This window comes from Triticum aestivum, chromosome 1B (genome assembly GCF_018294505.1).
Source record: "Triticum aestivum cultivar Chinese Spring chromosome 1B, IWGSC CS RefSeq v2.1, whole genome shotgun sequence".
Lineage (NCBI taxonomy): Eukaryota > Viridiplantae > Streptophyta > Magnoliopsida > Poales > Poaceae > Triticum > Triticum aestivum.
In genome coordinates this window covers 107,255,070-107,275,504 of record NC_057795.1, presented here as the reverse complement: position 1 = coordinate 107,275,504, position 20,435 = coordinate 107,255,070, and the positions used below count along the sequence as shown (strand labels likewise).

Below are 20,435 nucleotides of genomic sequence, written 5' to 3'. Positions count from 1 at the left end.
AACGAATGTTGGCATGTTGGGCTCCTACGAAGCTTTCGGCCGAATACCTTACTAAGATAAACCTATACTATACAAAAATAGCGTCGTAATTACCGCAGCCTGTGGCAGCATCATAAATGTTGTATCACAACAAAATAAATTCCAATCATACAACAAAAGGCCTGTTGGCATAAAGTTTACAGTCCTTCCAGATAAAAGCACCATCAAATGTATAGAAGCACAAATCATTTGACCTGAGTGCTAATGTTTCAGGCTGTAGAATCCGATGGAGCAGCACGATCTCCACCTTTTTTCCGCCATTGCTCTTCAACAACGAAGCGAATGTCTGATAGTGTGGTTTCAAAACCATTCATATCTTGACGACATTTCTCAACCACTATTCTTGTTTCCGAAACAACGTCCATTAGGAATTGGACTTGTGTCTGGAGCAAAGATATATCACTCTGTCTAGCAGGAAGATTTTTTCAGTAGGTGATTTGGACGAGGTTACCTTGACAACCAACCCAAAATTATGCAGGAAGGTGCTTTTTGCACTGTTAGTGGAGAGATACTAACGCACTGCAGCAAGAGGTGACGTTGTGCCTGTAGTAGCCTTGTCACCTTCAGGTGGTTGTGGCTGTTCAATCATTTGTTCCATAGCTTCTTGAAAGTTTGAACTTGTAGATTAGTGTACCAGATAAGTTACTAATGAGACAAAAACAAACAAAGTAGGTTAAACATTTATACATAACTTATTTTGGTGAACTACTGTAATACATTAGCATGTATTGTAGTGCCAACTACATAATAAAATCACTTTCGGAACATATGTCCATGTAGCATGCCTACTTTATTGTCTATTTCCTCATATTCGTTGACATCTAAGGATAAAGAGACATGGTTTAAAGTAGGATGATCATAGTATGACATCATTCATATCATGGGCAAACAGATATAAAACAAACAGGCTATTTTATCATTGTGTGCGCATGTGAACATAACAACTAGATTACAGATCAAGACCAAAAGAATATCCTTCATCTCTTTTAAACCATGTAAGGTGAAATGATACGTTAAGACAATTGTGTATAAAAGTGAATAGAGTAACTAACATTGGCTGCAAACCAAGTAGTTAAATGAACACATCATAGTACCAATCAGTTCAAGGCAGGAGGAGTAAGGACTTACAACAGCGGCTTGAACTGGTGTGCTCATGCCCTTCATCTTGCTGGTGTGGCAATCCTTGAAGATTTGCACTGCATTCGGTTCAGGTTCTTTTGGTCCGCACGGGCTTTCCTCTGTATTTAGAACAAGTCAATATAGATACGATAATATGGCACACAAAAAAGAAGGAAGTAGAAGTTATTTACAAGAGCCACGCAGTGTGCAATATAGCTACGAGATCCTGTTGTCTGTTGGAATTTCACTTTAGAATGGTTGGTTCTGTTCTTCAAACAGTTAGCCTAGAAGAAGATACACTTGTAAGGCACATACATAAATACAAGTTCAATATGTGGTATGATCAAATACATATAGTCTACCTGATACTTTGTATCAGACCAGTGTTTAACGAGGGTTGTCCAGTCTTCATCTGTAATATATTCCACTGGAGATGTTTGAGTGATTTCATTGTTAGCCTTGCCTTCAAAGTGAGATTTTCTAAGGTGGTACCGATACTGTCGTAGAGCAGACTGAAAAACATGAGTGCATGCTTGTTTAGTTGCATCATCTTTCGGATCCAACTTGAACCTCATCTGTTGAAAAAACAATGTGAGTCTTATTAGGAGGAAGCTAGAAAGTATGGGACAGAGCAAGACAATTTTACTAATTGCGATGAATAACATTACTTACGGATAAATGGTCAAGGAAGGTGTTAAACTAGGTATTGTCTTTCTCATTCCTGTACTGGATCCACGTTGGGAGGATACATGCATGACACCTAATGACAACGGTTGCCTATGATACTAACTTGGATGACTCTGTAGCATCACGTGGCCTTTTTAAACCTGCCTCAAAATGGATCTCCATTCTTCCTCCTTTAGATTTTGTTAATCTGTCAAGCATTATCCCTGATGTCTGTTTCTACTTGAGCCGTGGTGCTAGTTTGTCACATCCCCAGTTCAGGCCTTGCTTGTTTTTGCTTTAGCCTCCATGCATCATGTTTAAATTTTATGAAACTTGAAATGGGGGCTGATAAACCCTAGCAACTAATGAATTCAACTAGGGTCAAAATAAAATCTTTTTCAATAAACCCAAAATGCCCTCTGGAAATGTTCATGATTTCTGGTAAAGGTGAAAACCTCTGCCAAAAATGATGCACATATTTTTAGGCCATTCTGGATTTTTGAATTAAATCATTACTTATTTGCATTTGGGCATTTAAATACTATAAAATATTTTAAATGCTCAAATAATCCCAAACTAAAATGTTCACTGTAGGATATATCTCTAATAGTGGTCATGAGTAGTTGCATGATTTTTGGGATTGATTTAGTATTTTTAATAAAGCCACAAAGCTGCAGAAAAATAGAAAACAGGAAAAGAGAGAGAGAGAGTTAGTACCTGGCGCTTACCTAAAGCCCACAGGCCCAGCACTGTGCAGCCTAGGAGCTGGCCCAGCCCAGCAGACCACCCCCTCCTATCGTCTTCCTCCCCTCGCCCCAAAGCAGCTCGGTGGCGAGCGCTGCTGTCACCGTGGCCTCCTCCCTGCCTGCCTGGCTGCCCCCTCGTCGCCCTGGACGTTTTCCGCGACGCCACGCAGCCCCCTGGCCCCTCTCACTCTCTCCCGAACGCTCTCCCCTCCTCTGCTCTCTCCCCGCACGCGCCCGAGCGGAGCCGTCGCCGCCGCTCGCCGTTTCCGCGGCCACCGGCCACCCCACGCAATCCCGACGCACCCAGAAGCTCCGCCACGTTGTATTCTTCGTCCTTGATGAGCCACGCAAGCCGGGAGGGCCTGGAATGTCGCCATCGCTGTCGTCTTCCACATCGGGCTCCGACCACCACCGCCGTCGATTCGCCGCACGCCGGACGTCCCCGACCTCGCCCTCGCGCTCCTTGGACCCGCTGTGAGCTCCTACGCCCTCGCCCCTCTCCCCGTCGACGCGTTCGTCCTCTAGCCTCGATCCCCAACCGTGACCGAAGCATCTCGCCGCCGGCCATGGCGTAGCCGTGGCCATAGCCGCGCAAGCTCGCTTCCGAGCACACCACCGTGCTCCACACCTCACCAGGAGCACGTAGCACACACCAATGCCTCCCCTAGCGCCCTGCATCGCCTAACCCGCCGTTGGCCGAACTTTGGCCGCCGCCGCGAGCTTGATTCCGGCGAGCCCGGTCGACCTCAGCCCCTCCCGCTTGCTTAGATGGATGCGGCTGAGCGCCAGCTACGCGTAGATGATCTCTGCCGCTGTTTTGGTTGCCGGAGGGCGTTTCCCGAGCCCCTCCGTCGCGTCTGGACTCGCCGGCGGCTAAACGCCAGCGACCGCTGACCGTTGACCGGCGTGGGTTGACCCCACTGCCCGGTTTGACTTGCCCCTCTCTCTCACTGACTTGCGGGCCCCGCCCGACTAATTACCCTAGTTAGCACTAATTAACTAGTTAGGTTAGTATTAACTAAGCTAGGTTAGTTTAGTACGACACTGACACTCGGGACCCACCAGTCAGTTTGACCTGGGCCTCCCATTGACCTGCTAACGTCACTAATACGTCATGCTGACGCAGTATTTGTTTCTGGGATTTTAATAAATCTTAAATGATTTATTAATTCCAGAAAATAGTATAAACGTCTAAAATTCATATAAATTCAACCGTAACTCCAAATGAGAGAAATTATATATGAAAAATGATCAGAAAAATCCAATCTATCCATCTGTACCTTTTTCATGCATGTTAGAACAACTTATGACTACTGTTTAGGACAATTCAATTAAATGGCATATAAGAAATCCCATATGGAGTTTGAATTTGAATCTTTGATTCAAACCAACTTCATTTAATCTGGTTTTAGTTGCATTAGCTCAAACCACAGCATGTTGCCATGTCATGATCATGCATCATAATGTGCATTGCATTGATTGTGTTTCCTCTCTGTTGCCGGTAATTGATCCCTCTCAGTAGACATGGTTTCGACGATGAGTTCGATGACACCGATGAAGAGCTATATTATCTTCAGAAGTGCCAGGCAAGCAGAACCCCCTTGTTCATTCCGATACAATCCCACTCTCTCGCTCCTGCTCTATTTTACTGCATTAGGACAACAACGATACAACTGTTACTTGCTGCGGTAGTTGAACCCCTTTATCCTCTGCATGACCTGTCATTGCCACAGTAAATAGATGAAACCCACTAGCATGAGTAGGAGTTGTTTGAGCCCTGATGTGCCAACTCATTCATGTTTGTTTGTCATGCCTGCTATTGCTTAGAGTTGTGTCAGGTCTGATTCATCGGGGATGAATCGGAGGTGTGTGAACATGTCCTACTGTGTGTGAGCTAAGTGTGTGAACACGATTTGGTAAAGGTAGCGGTGAGAGGCCATGTAGGAGTACATGGTGGGTTGTCTCATTGCGGCCGTCCTCAGGAACTGAGTTCTGTGTTTGTGATCCATGAACAGTTACTACCACACATTGGGTTCCGGTAACTCGACCCCTCTCGACTTATTAATCAACTCGATCTCTGTCCAGGAGTTGCAACTAGTTTCTGGTGTTTGTAGGTAGTGTTAGTAGTCTACCAAGTGGCACCGGTACAGGTGGGCTTGGGACAGACTAGGCACAGTGGCCCGGTGTACCAAGTGGCACCCGGATGGTGGACTTGGGAACCCTGCACACATCATTTGGGGCCGTGAGCGACGCCCCGGCCGGATCTCCTTGCGGATGGAACCCAAATAGGCGATAAACCTGGACTAGAGACTTGTTTGGTTAGTGAGGTCATGGCCGACTCCCTCGCCCGGCTTCCGCTTGAAGGTTGCCGAGGTACATGACGTGTACAGGGCGATAAGTGGCGAGAGCGTGTGTGAAGAAGTACACCCCTGCAGGGTTATCATTATCTATTCGAATAGCCGAATTCCTCGGATATGGAAACTTGGACCCCTTGCATAGTTCATAGACAAGTGAAATTGGATACTCTAAAATGCGCAAGATAAGCGTGAGTACTATGGATGGCGTTCTCGTAGGGAGATGGGAGCGGATCCATAGTGGTGTATTGATATGGTGAATATGTGGACTCGTGTGCGCCACCTCAAAAGAGTTACTTGCAGTCGTAGTTCAGGATAGCCACCGAGTCAAAATTGGCTTGCTGCAGTTAAACCCCACCACCCCCTTTGTTGATAATGATGCATATGTAGTTAGCTCTGATGTAAGTCTTGCTGGGTACATTTGTACTCATGTTTGCCTATTTTATGTTTTTGCAGAGAGACTTTAGTCTCACTAATAGTTCCGCGTGGACTTCGATGTTTAGCTTGTTACCTCAGCTACGATCTTGTGCCCTCGGCAGGATCTGGTAGATAGTCAGGCTTCTTAGCCTTTTCATTTGTAGATGTCTGCACTCAGACATGTTAAGCTTCCGCTTATGCTTGACTTGTTTGCTCTGAATGTTGGGTCATGAGACGCATGATTGTAATATCTCACTCCTCGGAGCCTATTGAATAAAATACTTGAGTTGTAGAGTCATGTTGTGATGACATGTTGTACTTGCACATATCGAGCATATTGTGTGTATGTTATTGAAATGCTTGATATGTGTGGGATCTGACTATCTAGTTGTTTATCCTTAGTAGCCTCTCTTACTGGGAAATGTCTCCTAGTGTTTCCACTGAGCCATGGTAGCTTGCTACTGCTCCGGAACACTTAGGCTGGCCGGCATGTGTCCTTCTTCGTTCCTGTGTCTGTCCCTTCGGGGAAATGTCACGCGATGAATACCGGAGTCATGTTAGCCCGCTACAGCCCGGTTCACCGGAGTCCTGCTAGCCCAGTGCTACAGCCTGGATTCACTCGCTGATGACCGACACGTTCGATGTTGGGTCATGGATGCCTGTCCCTGTAAGTTAGTGCCACTTTGGGTTCACGACTAGCCATGTAAGCCCAGGTTCTTTGTCATATGGATGCTAGCGGCACTATCATATACGTGAGCCAAAAGGCGCAAATGGTCCCAGGCCAGGTAAGGTGGCACCCGTGGGAATACCGTGCGTGAGGCCGCAAAGTGATATGATGTGTTACATGCTAGATCGGTGTGGCATTGAGTCGGGGTCCTGACAGTTTTGGTATCAGAGCTTGACTGCCTGTAGGATTACCAAGCCAAACTGGTCGAAGTTGAGTCTAGAAATGCTTTAGTTATATGTAGGGGAATTGATTGTGGGATGGAACATAAGGCTCTTTTTACTCCTTATACCTTAAGCCTTCTGATCCGAGTCATCTTATCTTTCCTACGGGGTTAAGAAACTAGGCTTTCTCTTCTTTCTATCAGGATCACGTGTTACTAATCCGTAGACTTATAAGATTGTTGGACTTAAGTTTCAATTCAGTTCCTACTACTTCCGTATGTTACTTGTTGATCTCGAAACCTTGATATTGTGCCTCTGAGTGGATATGCCACCATTTGGTAGGATGTCTTAAATCCTTTAGAGCATTTACAGCCGTTATGCTGTCCTAGTCATCCCAGGTTTCTAAACAATCTGATGCATTTGCAAAATCCTTTCCCTCTGGTTTCGATATTCCTTTAGGCCAGGTTAATCACACCAATTGTTGAGTTGAGGTATTCTATTGCCTCGACATATATGCTGGAATTATTATTATGACCTTAGGTGTCTTAGGGGATCATCTAGTAATCTGGCCATGTTTTGTGTTCCCAGTGAGATGATTCTGGCCATCGTTCTCGAAAGCATCTCGTGATGTTATTAGTTAGTAGGTATTCTACTCCTGGGTTTTTGAGCCCAAGATTCACCTTACCTCATGTTGATAGTGTTTGCTCGAAACTTTAGGATATTAGTAACCTTTGCGATAGCCTCGAGGTTCGTGGTATATCGTTCTTCCAAATATCATGAACTACTTATGGCAGAAGTTCCTCGCTGATCGAAAGATCACAATCAGAGTGCTCCTGATGAGTTCTCGATTCTATATTGTATTCTGCCACTTCTTCCTTTCTGCATGGGTTATCCGGAAGAAACCTGTTGAACTTGGTTCGACATACTAATCCATGCATCCACAGCTCAGAAAATCATATGTTCTTTTGGGTTGTCCCTCTTTAGTTGGTTTCTGGCCCTCATCTATCAATTGATAGTCAAGAGTATGCGTGCATTCGTTCACCAATGCTTATTATTCTTGTGGTCCGTCAAGCCATTCTATTCCGGAATGACTAGGAGAAACAAACTCCAGAACCTCATCCATAGCCAGGATTGGGTCAAAGTAGTTGTACTCCGCAGATCAAAATGCTAATCTAGCTCTTGTTGTGTCCTACCTTGGAGTATTACCATCTTTACATCAAGATTGTCATGGGAATTGCACACCCTCCTATGAACTCTTGATATAGTGATACTTCTCACCCTCATCATTCATTTCCTGGCTCCCGTGTGGTTGCAACCGGAATGCCGACAAATGAATCATGATGTGTGAAATCTACACTCCTAGCAACTCCATTGCTTGGTAGTTAACGGACAATAATTTCATTCTTAGTGTGTTGGTTTTTGAATCATCACCCTAAGGATGATAGTGCTACCTAGTCCTTATTCCCGGTGCACTTCTCGATCAATGAGTTAGGATAGTGCCAATCCTTGCTTATTTGATCATATCGTCTTGCCTGAAAAGCAAGATTGTTCTCGAGCTTAGTAGCATATCGGTGGTTCGTGATTTTCCGAATATCTTCTCGGAAGTGTTACCAGGTTGTCACCTGACCGCTATGTTGAGTTTGTGATCAAGTTGGTTTCTTGTAAACCACCCCCTTCTCCAAGGATCTGTGTGGGTTACCCCTGAGCCAGTTGGTCAAGCTAAACAACAACTTGGAGAGTTGGAAGATAAAAGATTGTCCGACTTAGTTCATTTTGAGGGATATCTTGTATGTGTGTTGAAGAAAGATGGTATTTTCATCGACTGACCCTCGTGATCAGCTAATGTACCTGTCATCTTAGCCAATCTTTGATTTGAGTATGGGCTATCATCAAATCAAATCAGAACCAACAATATTCGTAATGTTGTCTTACTCGTGGTTGTTCCTCGAGCATACACCATTATATCTTTCGGGTCTGACCAATGCTATCACCTTGTTCACAGAATTATGGAATTCCATTTATATGGTCATCCCGATGACTTGTTGTTGAGCCCATCAGCAGCATTTTATGTTCTCCATGATCATGTTGAACATCCATCTAGTGTTGGAAACTTTTGTAAACATTACCTTCGTGTTCCATTCATGAGGTATATGTTTGGATGAAAGAAGTGACTTTCTTTAATTCACGTGCACTTGGTGTAAGTTGCCGCCATGGATCCGAGAAAGATTGTTTTTGTTTCCTTTGGAATCATCCCAAGTCAGCCACACATGTGCGAAGTATACATTGGACTGTGAGATTAGCTACCTCCATTCCATATGTGTCCCTAGCACGCCAAGCCACTGATTGACTTGCTCAAGGATAAGAAGTTCATCGATAAGTGCACAAGGACTTCGATATCCTCGATGCTGGTTCCCCATCGGAACTCGGTAGTGTTTTATTGTAAGACTACCATGTGATCATGTTTTGTCTGGGACAACATGTTCACATGTGTGCAGCAGAACCAGCTCATGTTTTGGAGGTTACTACCGTAGTCCATTTCCCGAGAATCACGCAACGTCATCTCGTCGATTTGTGTTGTAAACTTTCATTTTTCTTTCTAGACTTGATAAGTCTGGAATATTCCGACACCAACCAGATCTGAATCTCAGGCAGATATGATGGTTGGAACGTTTCCCAAGAACTATAATACTGGTCTCACCGTAACCGGTAAAATGGATGTCATGGCCAACACACCCAGCCGGAAGACCTATTATTGTAGTATCTTGATTGAGGAAGTTGGCCACCTCCCCATAAGGATTTCCTAGGATTTACTCAAGTAGTTGTTCCTTATGGATTTTGTGTTCCCGAAGTCCGACCTTTTACTTGATGTTCTAGATATCAAACCATTTCAATAAATGGGTATGCTAGCACATCAAGGAGAACATTAGAAGCGGAGTGCTAAATGTCTCTTGGTTGATCATCCAGATTTTGTCCCCTTGGCCCCACCAAGGTGAAATCTGAGAAGGTGTTATCTTCCGTTGCATCTGCATCTCCCACCGGTATTCATCATGGTAGCATGTTGTGTTGCCAGGATCTTTGACACTGATATTGGTAAAACCTTGATGAATATGGAGATGCTCAAGTTCTTGAGAGCACACACAAGCGCTAGGTGTTATCATCGGCACTAACTGGGATTGCTCTCAGTGTCCTCAGTTATGCTATAATTTTTTTTGAACAGTGGACTCACTCTCCACTGTTGAGCTTCTCGTCAGTTATTAAATCATCCGTTGCGTTGTCTTCAACAAGGTAATCCACATCATCTATTCTAATTCGGTTATGCCATTCTACCGAACCCCTCCAAACGATCGCTTGAGAATTGCCTTAGGCTGGTATAAAGAGTTCCATTGATCTCTGAATCAAAGGTAATTCTTTTTGCCACTTAAGGGGATGATTCCACGAGTCACCTCCTCTAAGATGTCTCATTAAGGTATCATGGCAACTCAACTCCTCGCTACGTTGACAACCGTTCACCACCTTCTTAAGCGCGAAATTGTTGCCTACCTAGTGAACCCTTGTCATCTGTTCCACTCCATCCTTATAGATGTATGCCTCGTGTCTCAGCTCGGGGGATGCTGCTATGTCTCATCCCATGAGTTGATCCTGAGTTGTTCGGTCTTCGAGAAGATCAACTCTTCTAGAGTTTTCCTTTCCTCTTCTTGTCTTGATAGTTGGAGTTCTCAGAGGAAGACGTCGAGACAATGATGGTGATCGAATCAATGTCCTTATGAAGGGCAACCTGGATCGTGAAGATTGTGTTAGGTTGCGTTCCCCATCGTCTTACCCCACGCTTGAATCTCGGGTCGAGATTCTTGTTTAGTGGGGGTGAGCTGTCACATCCCCAGTTCAGGCCTTGCTTGTTTTTGCTTTAGCCTCCATGCATCATGTTTAAATTTTATGAAACTTGAAATGGGGGCTGATAAACCCTAGCAGCTAATGAATTCAACTAGGGTCAAAATAAAATCTTTTTCAATAAACCCAAAATGCCCTCTGGAAATGTTCATGATTTCTGGTAAAGGTGAAAACCTCTGCCAAAAATGATGCACATATTTTTAGGCCATTCTGGATTTTTGAATTAAATCATTACTTATTTGCATTTGGGCATTTAAATAGTATAAAATATTTTAAATGCTCAAATAATCCCAAACTGAAATGTTCACTATAGGATATATCTCTAACAATGGTCATGAGCAGTTGCATGATTTTTGGGATTGATTTAGTATTTTAATAAAGCCACAAAGCTGCAGAAAAATAGAAAACAGGAAAAGAGAGAGAGAGAGAGTTAGTACCTGGCGCTTACCTAAAGCCCACAGGCCCAGCACTGTGCAGCCTAGGAGCTGGCCCAGCCCAGCAGGCCACCCCCTCCTGTCATCTTCCTCCCCTTGCCCCAAAGCAGCTCGGTGGCGAGCGCTGCCGTCACTGTGGCCTCCTCCCTGCCTGCCTGGCTGCCCCCTCGTCGCCCTGGACGTTTTCCGCGACGCCACGCAGCCCCCTGGCCCCTCTCACTCTCTCCCGAACGCTCTCCCCTCCTCTGCTCTCTCCCCGCACGCGCCCGAGTGGAGCCGTCGCCGCCGCTCACCGGTTCCGCGGCCACCGGCCACCCCACGCAATCTCGACGCGCCCAGAAGCTCCGCCACGTTGTATTCTTCGTCCTCGATGAGCCACGCAAGCCGGGAGGGCTTGGAACGTCGCCATCGCTGTCGTCTTCCACCTCGGGCTCCGACCACCGCCGCCGTCGATTCGCCGCACGCCGGACGTCCCTGACCTCACCCTCGCGCTCCTTGGACCCGCTGTGAGCTCCTACGCCCTCGCCCCTCTCCCCGTCGACGCGTTCGTCCTCTAGCCTCGATCCCCAACCGTGACCGAAGCATCTCGCCGCCGGCCATGGCATAGCCGTGGCCACAGCCGCGCAAGATCGCTTCCGAGCACACCACCGTGCCCCACACCTCACCAGGAGCACGTAGCACACACCAATGCCTCCCCTAGCGCCCTGCATCGCCTAACCCGTCGTTGGCCGAACTTCGGCCGCCGCCGCGAGCTTGATTCCGGCGAGCCCGGTCGACCTCAGCCCCTCCCGCTTGCTTAGATGGATGTGGCTGAGCGCCAGCTATGGGTAGATGATCTCTGCCGCTGTTTTGGTCGCCGAAGGGCGTTTCCCGAGCCCCTCCATCGCGTCTGGACTCGCCGGCGGCTAAACGCCGGCGACCGCTGACCGTTGACCGGCGTGGGTTGACCCCACTGCTCGGTTTTACTTGCCCCTCTCTCTCACTGACTTGCAGGCCCCGCCCGACTAATTACCCTAGTTAGCACTAATTAACTAGTTAGGTTAGTATTAACTAAGCTAGGTTAGTTTAGTTAGACACTGACACTCGGGACCCACCGGTCAGTTTAACCTGTGCCTCCCGTTGACCTGCTGATGTCACTAATATGTCATGCTGACGCAGTATTTGTTTCTGGGATTTTAATAAATCTTAAATGATTTATTAATTCCAGAAAATAGTATAAACTTCTAAAATTCATATAAATTCAACCGTAAATCCAAATGAGATAAATTATATAGGAAAAATGATCAGAAACATCCAATCTATCCATCTGTACCTTTTTCATGCATGTTAGAACAACTTATGACTATTGTTTAGCACAATTCAATTAAATGGCATATAAGAAATCCCATATGGAGTTTGAATTTGAATCTTTGATTCAAACCAACTTCATTTAATCTGGTTTCACTACCAGAAACTGAAATTTTACTGTGTGTTAATTGTTTTCCTGTCGGGCCCGCGCTAGCGCACAGGACAATGGGCTTGCACTGTCAGCCCAAACCAGCACGCCAGGATTAAAGCAGTTATCCTGTGTGCCGGCTGCGGAACTCACAGGAAAATTAATATGGCTGTCGGTCCGCGGCTGGCCCACAGGCTTAGCCCATTTCGCGCCATAGATCTGATGTGCGAGCCAAATTGCCCGCAGCTCGGCAAATTTTCGGCCCATCGTCGCTGGTCAAAGCCTACGGTAAAAGAAAATCCCCTTTCACCGAGCTCTTTCCAGAGAGCGCGAGAGCATCCCAAATCCCTAGCCTCCGCCGCTGGTGTACCCCAAATCCCTCGCTGCCGGCTGCAGTTCCTCAAATCCTAGCCTCCCCGAACCTCTCACCCGCTCCTGCGCTCTATTCCTCAGCTCGCCAACCACTGAACCGCAGCCTCAACATCGAACGTCGCTGTCCTCGTCTCAGACGCCGCCGCCGCCGTCCTCGTCCCAGCCGTGGTCGTCGCCGTCCAAGTCACAGCCGCCGCCGTCTCCGTCCAAGTCCCAGCCGCCGCCGTCGCCGTCCTCGTCCAAGCCACCGCCACGGCCGTCCTCGTCCCAGTCGCCTTCGTCACCGTCCCGCCACCGCAGCTCCATCGTCCTCCAACCGCCGTCCGTTCCCCATCAAGGTGCCCAGTGCTTTCAATTTACTTCCCTGGCTTTGTGCATATCCACTAAACGCAAGTGCTTTATGTTCCTCATTGGATTTGTATGTGTCCTTTTTCAGTCATCTCATCCTCTGCCTAGTGTAGGAAGTGGTGAGGCTCGCTTGGATCCAGCACAGGGCGTTTCCACTCTACTGGCTGGCTATTAACTCAGTACATAATTCATTCTGCCCCCTTCCTCAACTATACATTCTCTTGTCTTGTGCTAGTAGATCTCTCTGGTTCACATCCTACTGCTATAAATCAGTAGTAGATTTGTCAAGGACAGAAATCCAGTAGCAGTGGTGAGGCTACACACATCTTTGTGGTGTCAACTGACATCGCAGATTTTTGCAAAATAGCCTTAGCTTGGTCATGTAGGTAAAAAAATACTTTTCTGAAGAAATACAACAGATTGACATCACAAGCTTCCAACTTTAGCACTGATACAGTTAGTACTAATTCACTTGGGAAGTAAAATGAAATGACCAGTTCGATTCATTATTTCAATTTGTTGATAGGCAGCTTGTTCTTTCATTATTTTACCTTTTCTTCCTTGCCATTGTATTTAGTTACTGCATGCTTGAGTAATTGACTGATTTTTCAAATATAGCCTATGCATGTCTTGTTTTCTGGTTATGGATATTGTATAGTACTGCATATCTTGTTTCTTTGTAATATAATGCTTACCAAAGTTTTCAACATTTTTTTGTTACCATTGTTGTTTGAGCATAATTCCTTTTCATTTCCTACCATCCTTATTCTAATTCTCTTAAATTGCTATGTTGTCTATAATAGGCTTAGATCTTGGATCTGCTAGTGGACTTTGGGAGTTTGTTAGACAGCTTGGTGACTCCACACTTTTTCACTATTTCAGCAAGCCTTTGGTAAGCATTTAACTTTCAGCTTTAAATGTTTATCTTATGTGTACATCTATTTGATTCCAATTGCTACACATGTATTGCTGCTGCTGAATAACTCATCTTAAGTATGATGTGTTGAGATTAAAAAATCAAATAGATGATATCGGCATGTTCAAAAGAACTTGAATATGCCAAATACTTGGAATGCAGAATAACATGGTTTAAGGAACATGCATGGCCTCATCTTTGTGCTTATTGGTGCTCAAAGACGTTCAAGTCCTTCAGGAAGGGAGGGCAGGAATCCCGATTCAAGAGTGAAGGTGTTGCTCAAAATCGGGGAGGTTCGCTTCCATTTGTGGAGGCTCGACAAATTCTGGTGCGTCAAGCATGTATGTTATCTTTCATAAACTGTAACAGGTTAGGACTAATTTAATTTTTACGGTTTTGAAGGCTGAGAAATATGGACCTGAGAAGGCTACCACGCTGAATACATATGCTGCAATGAAATCTGGACTCAAGAATTGGGATGGCAGTGGTAGCACCAGCACGACCCTCAGCGGGAAGGCAAAAAATGCTTTGTACGTTCTTTCTTATCTTCTTTTCACTAAGTACTTGTTCTATATGCATCTATACAAGTTAATATTGCTAGTTTTCTAGGATGATTACTCTGATTTGGCTAGAGCCGCACATCCTGATGAATGGGAGCAGCGAGAGTTGGATGGGCAAATATTATATGAATCATCAGGTGGCATTCCCCATGGGCGACTAGCAATAGCAGATGGGGCGATTAAGAAGGCTGATGTTATCTCAATAGCTAGAGAAAAGAAATTGAGGCCGTCAACTTCAGCAGCACATCGACGAACTGTTCAAGAAAATGAAGAGCTGAAGCGACATAATGAGAACCTGCAGCGACATAATGAGAACCTGCAACATAAAGTGGATATGCATGAACGGATCCTAGTGTTACTTTCAAATTTGTCCACATATTTCAGATTGGTGATTGAAAAAACTAGCTATTCTAATGATGCATATTTTTTTCATAGGCCCTTTTTAAGGAGATGGGAAAAGAACTACCAACGGAGCTACACCAAGGAGCGAGTTCCCAACCACATGTAAGTTTTTGCACATAGCCTTCTCGGCATACTACATTTCCCAATTGCAACATTGATATCTTAAAGCTTCGTATCTTAATCATTGGAATATCTATACACACATGATTTTCTGGACCATGGTGCACCCAAACTTACACTCAGCGTGGTTGGATCCATTTAATGTTGTGCCAAGTTAATGCTGTGTAAACCCGATTTTCTTGAGGTTCTATGCCAAGTTAATGTTGTGCAAACCCGATTTTCTTAACCATCAGCAAAAATTATTCTTGTACTAGGCCTGCTCAGGATTAATTTTTTTATATTATATTAAACTGACACGCAACCCTAAGCTACAATGCCAATCCAGTCCATGAGAAGATTTTAAAGAAATAATTTTAACCTTTGTGCCATTCCTGTGCTACATGACTGTACATCCTCATATCTAGATATATACTTAGAATATTGTATATTTTCAGTCTCAACAATTCCTTTACCAACTGAGGAACATATCCAGTTTATTGTACAGTTAACTACTACTTATTTTGCTAATTTTCTTTTAAAAGAAAATACTCCATAAGCTCTCCTGGTGTGTCTAAATTAATGCTATGATGTAGGGGACACCTAATTCATCTCATATGAGACCCCAAACCTCCGATAACAACACTGGTGATGATGATCTGGGTGCAAATGGTGGTGCTGACAACTCCAGTGGGAATACCAGTGACAACAACGTTAGTGCCGGTGGTGGCGACACTAGTTCCAACATTCGTGAAACTGAGACCTAGAATCATAGATGGTGGTTGTAACCTTGGTAGTGCCTTTTGTTGACTTGGAGCCAGACTTTAGAACTAATGTTGGTGTTGGCAACAAAGCAGCATTTTGCTAGTTGCAAGACTTTAGAACTAAAGGTGGTGTTTGCAACAAGGTAGCATTTTGGTAGTTGCAAGACTTTAGATGAACTGTGATGTACTTTCCTTGTAATTCTTTGGGTATGCAAAACTGATGGTTATCCTTGTAAGCTGAGAACTGTTATGTAGATTGTTTCTGATGCTTTGGATGTGCAAAATTGATGGATGTATCTAATGATTATGATTTTTATTGATGATTAGATATAATGTAAATGTGCTCTGGCTGCATTGCACTAATTCCCGTCGGGCATGAGCTGACAGTGAAATGCATGCTAATTCCTGTCGGGGACCAACTCACAGCGAAATGCAAGTATTTTCCTGTCGGGCATGAACTCACAGCAAAATGCAAGCATTTTCCTGTCGGTCCTGAACTCACAGCGAAATAGAACGAAAATTCCTGTCGGTTGTGACCGACAGCAATGACACATAAACCTGTCAAGCCTAAAGCTGACAAAAAAGTATTTTCCTATCGGGAGTGGCCGTCAGGGAAAATGCTTCTGTCGGCCGGCCGACGGACATAGAGTAATTTCCCTGTCAAGCTATCCCTGTCGGATTTCCCTGACAGTTGGCCGACAGGAAATATTATTCCTGTCGGTTTGCACCCTTTTCCTGTCGGTTTCCAGCCCACAGGAAAATTTCTGTTTCTGGTAGTGTTTTAGTTGCATTAGCTCAAACCACAGCATGTTGCCACGTCATGATCATGCATCATAATGTGCATTGCATTGATTGTGTTTCCTCTCTGTTGCCGGTAATTGTTCCCTCTCAGTAGACGTGGTTTCGACGATGAGTTCGATGACACCGATGAAGAGCTATATTATCTTCAGAAGTGCCAGGCAAGCAAAACCCCCTTGTTCATTCCGATACAATCCCACTCTCTCGCTCCTGCTCTATTTTACTGCATTAGGACAACAACGATACAACTGTTACTTGCTGCGGTAGTTGAACCCCTTTATCCTCTGCATGACCTGTCATTGCCACAGTAAATAGATGAAACCCACTAGCATGAGTAGGAGTTGTTTGAGCCCTGATGTGCCTACTCATTCATGTTTGTTTGTCATGCCTGCTATTGCTTAGAGTTGTGTCAGGTCTGATTCATCGAGGATGAATCGGAGGTGTGTGAACATGTCCTACTGTGTGTGAGCTAAGTGTGTGAACACGATTTGGTAAAGGTAGCAGTGAGAGGCCATGTAGGAGTACATGGTGGGTTGTCTCATTGCGGCCGTCCTAAGGAACCGAGTTCTGTGTTTGTGATCCATGAACAGTTACTACCACACATTGGGTTCCGGTAACTCGACCCCTCTCGACTTAATAATCAACTCGATCTCTGTCCAGGAATTGCAACTAGTTTCTGGTGTTTGTAGGTAGTGTTAGTAGTCTACCAAGTGGCACCCGGTACAGGTGGGCTTGGGACAGACTAGGCACAGTGGCCCGGTGTACCAAGTGGCACCCGGATGGTGGACTTGGGAACCCTGCACACATCGTTTGGGGTCGTGAGCGACACCCCGGCCGGATCTCCTTGCAGATGGAACCCGAATAGGCGATAAACCTGGACTAGAGACTTGTTTGGTTAGTCAGGTCGTGGCCGACTCCCTCGGCCGGCTTCCGCTTGAAGGTTGCCGAGGTACATGACGTGTACAGGGCGATAAGTGGCGAGAGCGTGTGTGAAGAAGTACACCCCTGCAGGGTTATCATTATCTATTCGAATAGCCGGATTCCTCGGATATGGAAACTTGGACCCCTTGCATAGTTCATAGACAAGTGAAATTGGATACTCTAAAATGCGCAAGATAAGCATGAGTGCTATGGATGGCGTTCTCGTAGGGAGACGGGAGCGGATCCATAGTGGTGTATTGATATGGTGAATATGTGGACTCGTGTGCGCCACCTCAAAAGAGTTACTTGCAGTCGTAGTTCAGGATAGCCACCGAGTCAAAGCTGGCTTGCTGCAGTTAAACCCCACCACCCCCTTTGTTGATAATGATGCATATGTAGTTAGCTCTGATGTAAGTCTTGCTGGGTACATTTGTACTCACGTTTGCCTATTTTATGTTTTTGCAGAGAGACTTTAGTCTCACTAATAGTTCCGCGTGGACTTCGACGTTTAGCTTGTTACCTCAGCTACGATCTTGTGCCCTCGGCAGGATCTGGTAGATAGTCAGGCTTCTTAGCCTTTTTCATTTGTAGATGTCTGTACTCAGACATGTTAAGCTTCCGCTTGTGCTTGACTTGTTTGCTCTGAATGTTGGGTCATGAGACCCATGATTGTAATATCTCGCTCCTCGGAGCCTATTGAATAAAATACTTGAGTTGTAGAGTCATGTTGTGATGCCATGTTGTACTTGCACATATCAAGCATATTGTGTGTATGTTATTGAAATGCTTGATATGTGTGGGATATAGTTGTTTATCCTTAGTAGCCTCTCTTACTGGGAAATGTCTCCTAGTGTTTCCACTGAGCCATGGTAGCTTGCTACTGCTCCGGAACACTTAGGCTGGCCGGCATGTGTCCTTCTTCGTTCCTATGTTTGTCCCTTCGGGGAAATGTCACGCGAGAAATACCGGAGTCCTGTTAGCCCGCTACAGCCCAGTTCACCGGAGTCCTGCTAGCCCAGTGCTACCGCCTGGATTCACTCGCTGATGACCGACACATTCGATGTTGGGTCATGGATGCCCGTCCCTGTAAGTTAGTGCCACTTTGGGTTCACGACTATCCATGTCAGCCCGGGTTCTTTGTCATATGGATGCTAGCGGCACTATCATATACGTGAGCCAAAAGGCGCAAACGGTCCCGGGCCAGGTAAGGTGGCACCCGTGGGAATACCGTGCGTGAGGCCGCAAAGTGATATGATGTGTTACATGCTAGATTGGTGTGGCATTGAGTCGGGGTCCTGACATTCACTCTATGCATTTTAAAACCGAACCGAAAAACCATACCGAAAATAAACCGAACCGAACCGATTTTTTTGTTTTTATGGTTTCTGGTTTCGGTATGGTATGAACTTTTCATACCGATTTGAACTTTGGTTTTTATGGTATATACCGAAAAACCGAATGGTTAGCCGAATAAACCGAAGTAAAAGATAAATTTATATTTCTTGAGATGAAAAACCGTACAAGTTGTCATTTCTCTTGTACATGAGTCAAATTCACTACTAAGCACCAACATTTTTCTTGTAACATTGTCATTTTTCTCTTTTTAAAATGCTAAGCACGTCCATAACCATCAACAGATGAATCAATGCATGCATATATACTTATATATATAGTCATATACTATTTGTGTAAAATAGAATGTGTTTTGAGTCATAAATTTGCAAATTATTATTACGTCATTTTCAAATTCGCGTCAACTTTGGTTTTTATGGTATATACCGAAACCATACCGAAATAATTTGGTATATACCGAAACCGAACCGTATTTTAATTTCATACCATATTTACCGAAGTATTAATACCGTACATACAGAAAAACCGTATAAACCGAACCATGTAAACCAAATAAACCGAACGCACAGGGCTACCTGACATAGTTCAACAACGAATATGGAAAGTGTTAGTGTACATCAAACTGTGAGAGTACATATAAAGGAGCATGCAACTGCAACTTGACTCGGTCAGGTACCGTCTTGGTGTTGATGCTCATGAGGTTCATCTGATCTTGCCAAGTCCTATTGTGTCAGCAGTGCTTCAGAAGTAGTGTTAGGTGTGAAGGCAGCTTGGGAACTGGCCAGTTCCGGAGCAAACGAACGAGTAACTGGTTGACATGCTGGTACAGTTGAAGCGGATGCTGCAGCTGGTGGAGCAGGTGATACTTTGTTTGTAGATTTAGCTGGTGGATTTGGACCTTCTACTGCACTATAAGTACTAGCAGAATCTCGACGGCAGAACCTTTTCCGTTTCACCCGACGAGTAACAGCACTCCCTACTATATTATTTTCCTTGCTCTTTTTGACTTTTCCATGTCAAGTTGTACCAATAACACAAAAGAATAAAATCACTCTTCAGAACTCATTGATGCATGATACAGACAAGCAATACTTTGATGTAAGACAACCGTATGAGGATGGAATATGTAAGAAAAACAGGACGACATGACATATTCACAACGACGATGTGCAAACTAAGCAGAAGGATTTTCAAGAAAATAGAAGTAATGCAAGCTAGACACCATATGAAAGATGCAACCAATATTACTCTGCCAAGTTAAAAGTGTCTTGTCATAAGTGGCAATTCGAAAATTTAGAAGCAGTACAATGTAGAAATCAATGCAAGATGCAACCACTATCAAACTTCCATGTTAAAAGCATCCAATCATGAGTTACTAATGCGGCATACAAAACAACAATACTTTGATGTAAGAACATGGTATGATAGATAGATGCAGTGTATTTTAGACATAGAAAGCCATGTCATATGCACATGTATAACGTATAAACTTAGCAGGTGCAATTTAATCAAAATAGAAGAAATACAAGCTAGACAACATATGCAACATGAAACCAATTATCACACTGTCGACTTAGAGGAAGCACCTGCGATGGTGGAGTGCGGGAGATGAACTCATCATGTAGACTTGGAACTTCAACTTCATTAGCAGTAGCAGTAGAAAATCTAGAGAGTCTCTGTTTGCGTCAGTGCGGAGTACCACCAACATCCCCTAACTTACTCTTTTCCTTCCTATTTTCTGACATTGCCTTATGAAGTCAAAACCACAAGAAGATGAATAAAATTAGCTCTGCATAACTGGTTGATGCATGATACACACGAACACTACTTTGAAATAAGGCAAGCGCAGGATAGGAGGATGGAATATATACAAAAAAAGACAGCGTTTCATATTCACACGTACGATAGGAGAATCGAAT

The 20,435-nt window shown here is 44.6% G+C and overlaps 1 protein-coding gene across 1 annotated transcript in view; it reads left to right on the top strand.

Moving 5' to 3' along the window:
• The window catches only part of LOC123077550 (uncharacterized protein DDB_G0284459), a 45,397-nt gene extending 29,633 nt beyond the window's left edge, over positions 1–15,764 (top strand). The window contains exons 6-11 of the mRNA XM_044499836.1: positions 12,339–12,696; positions 13,510–13,598; positions 13,843–13,950; positions 14,025–14,152; positions 14,232–14,686; positions 15,277–15,764. Coding sequence (XP_044355771.1) covers positions 12,339–12,696; positions 13,510–13,598; positions 13,843–13,950; positions 14,025–14,152; positions 14,232–14,343 — 795 coding nt within the window. The 3' untranslated portion in view covers positions 14,344–14,686; positions 15,277–15,764. The remainder of the gene's footprint in view (positions 1–12,338; positions 12,697–13,509; positions 13,599–13,842; positions 13,951–14,024; positions 14,153–14,231; positions 14,687–15,276) is intronic.
• Positions 15,765–20,435: the final 4,671 nt, after the last annotated feature.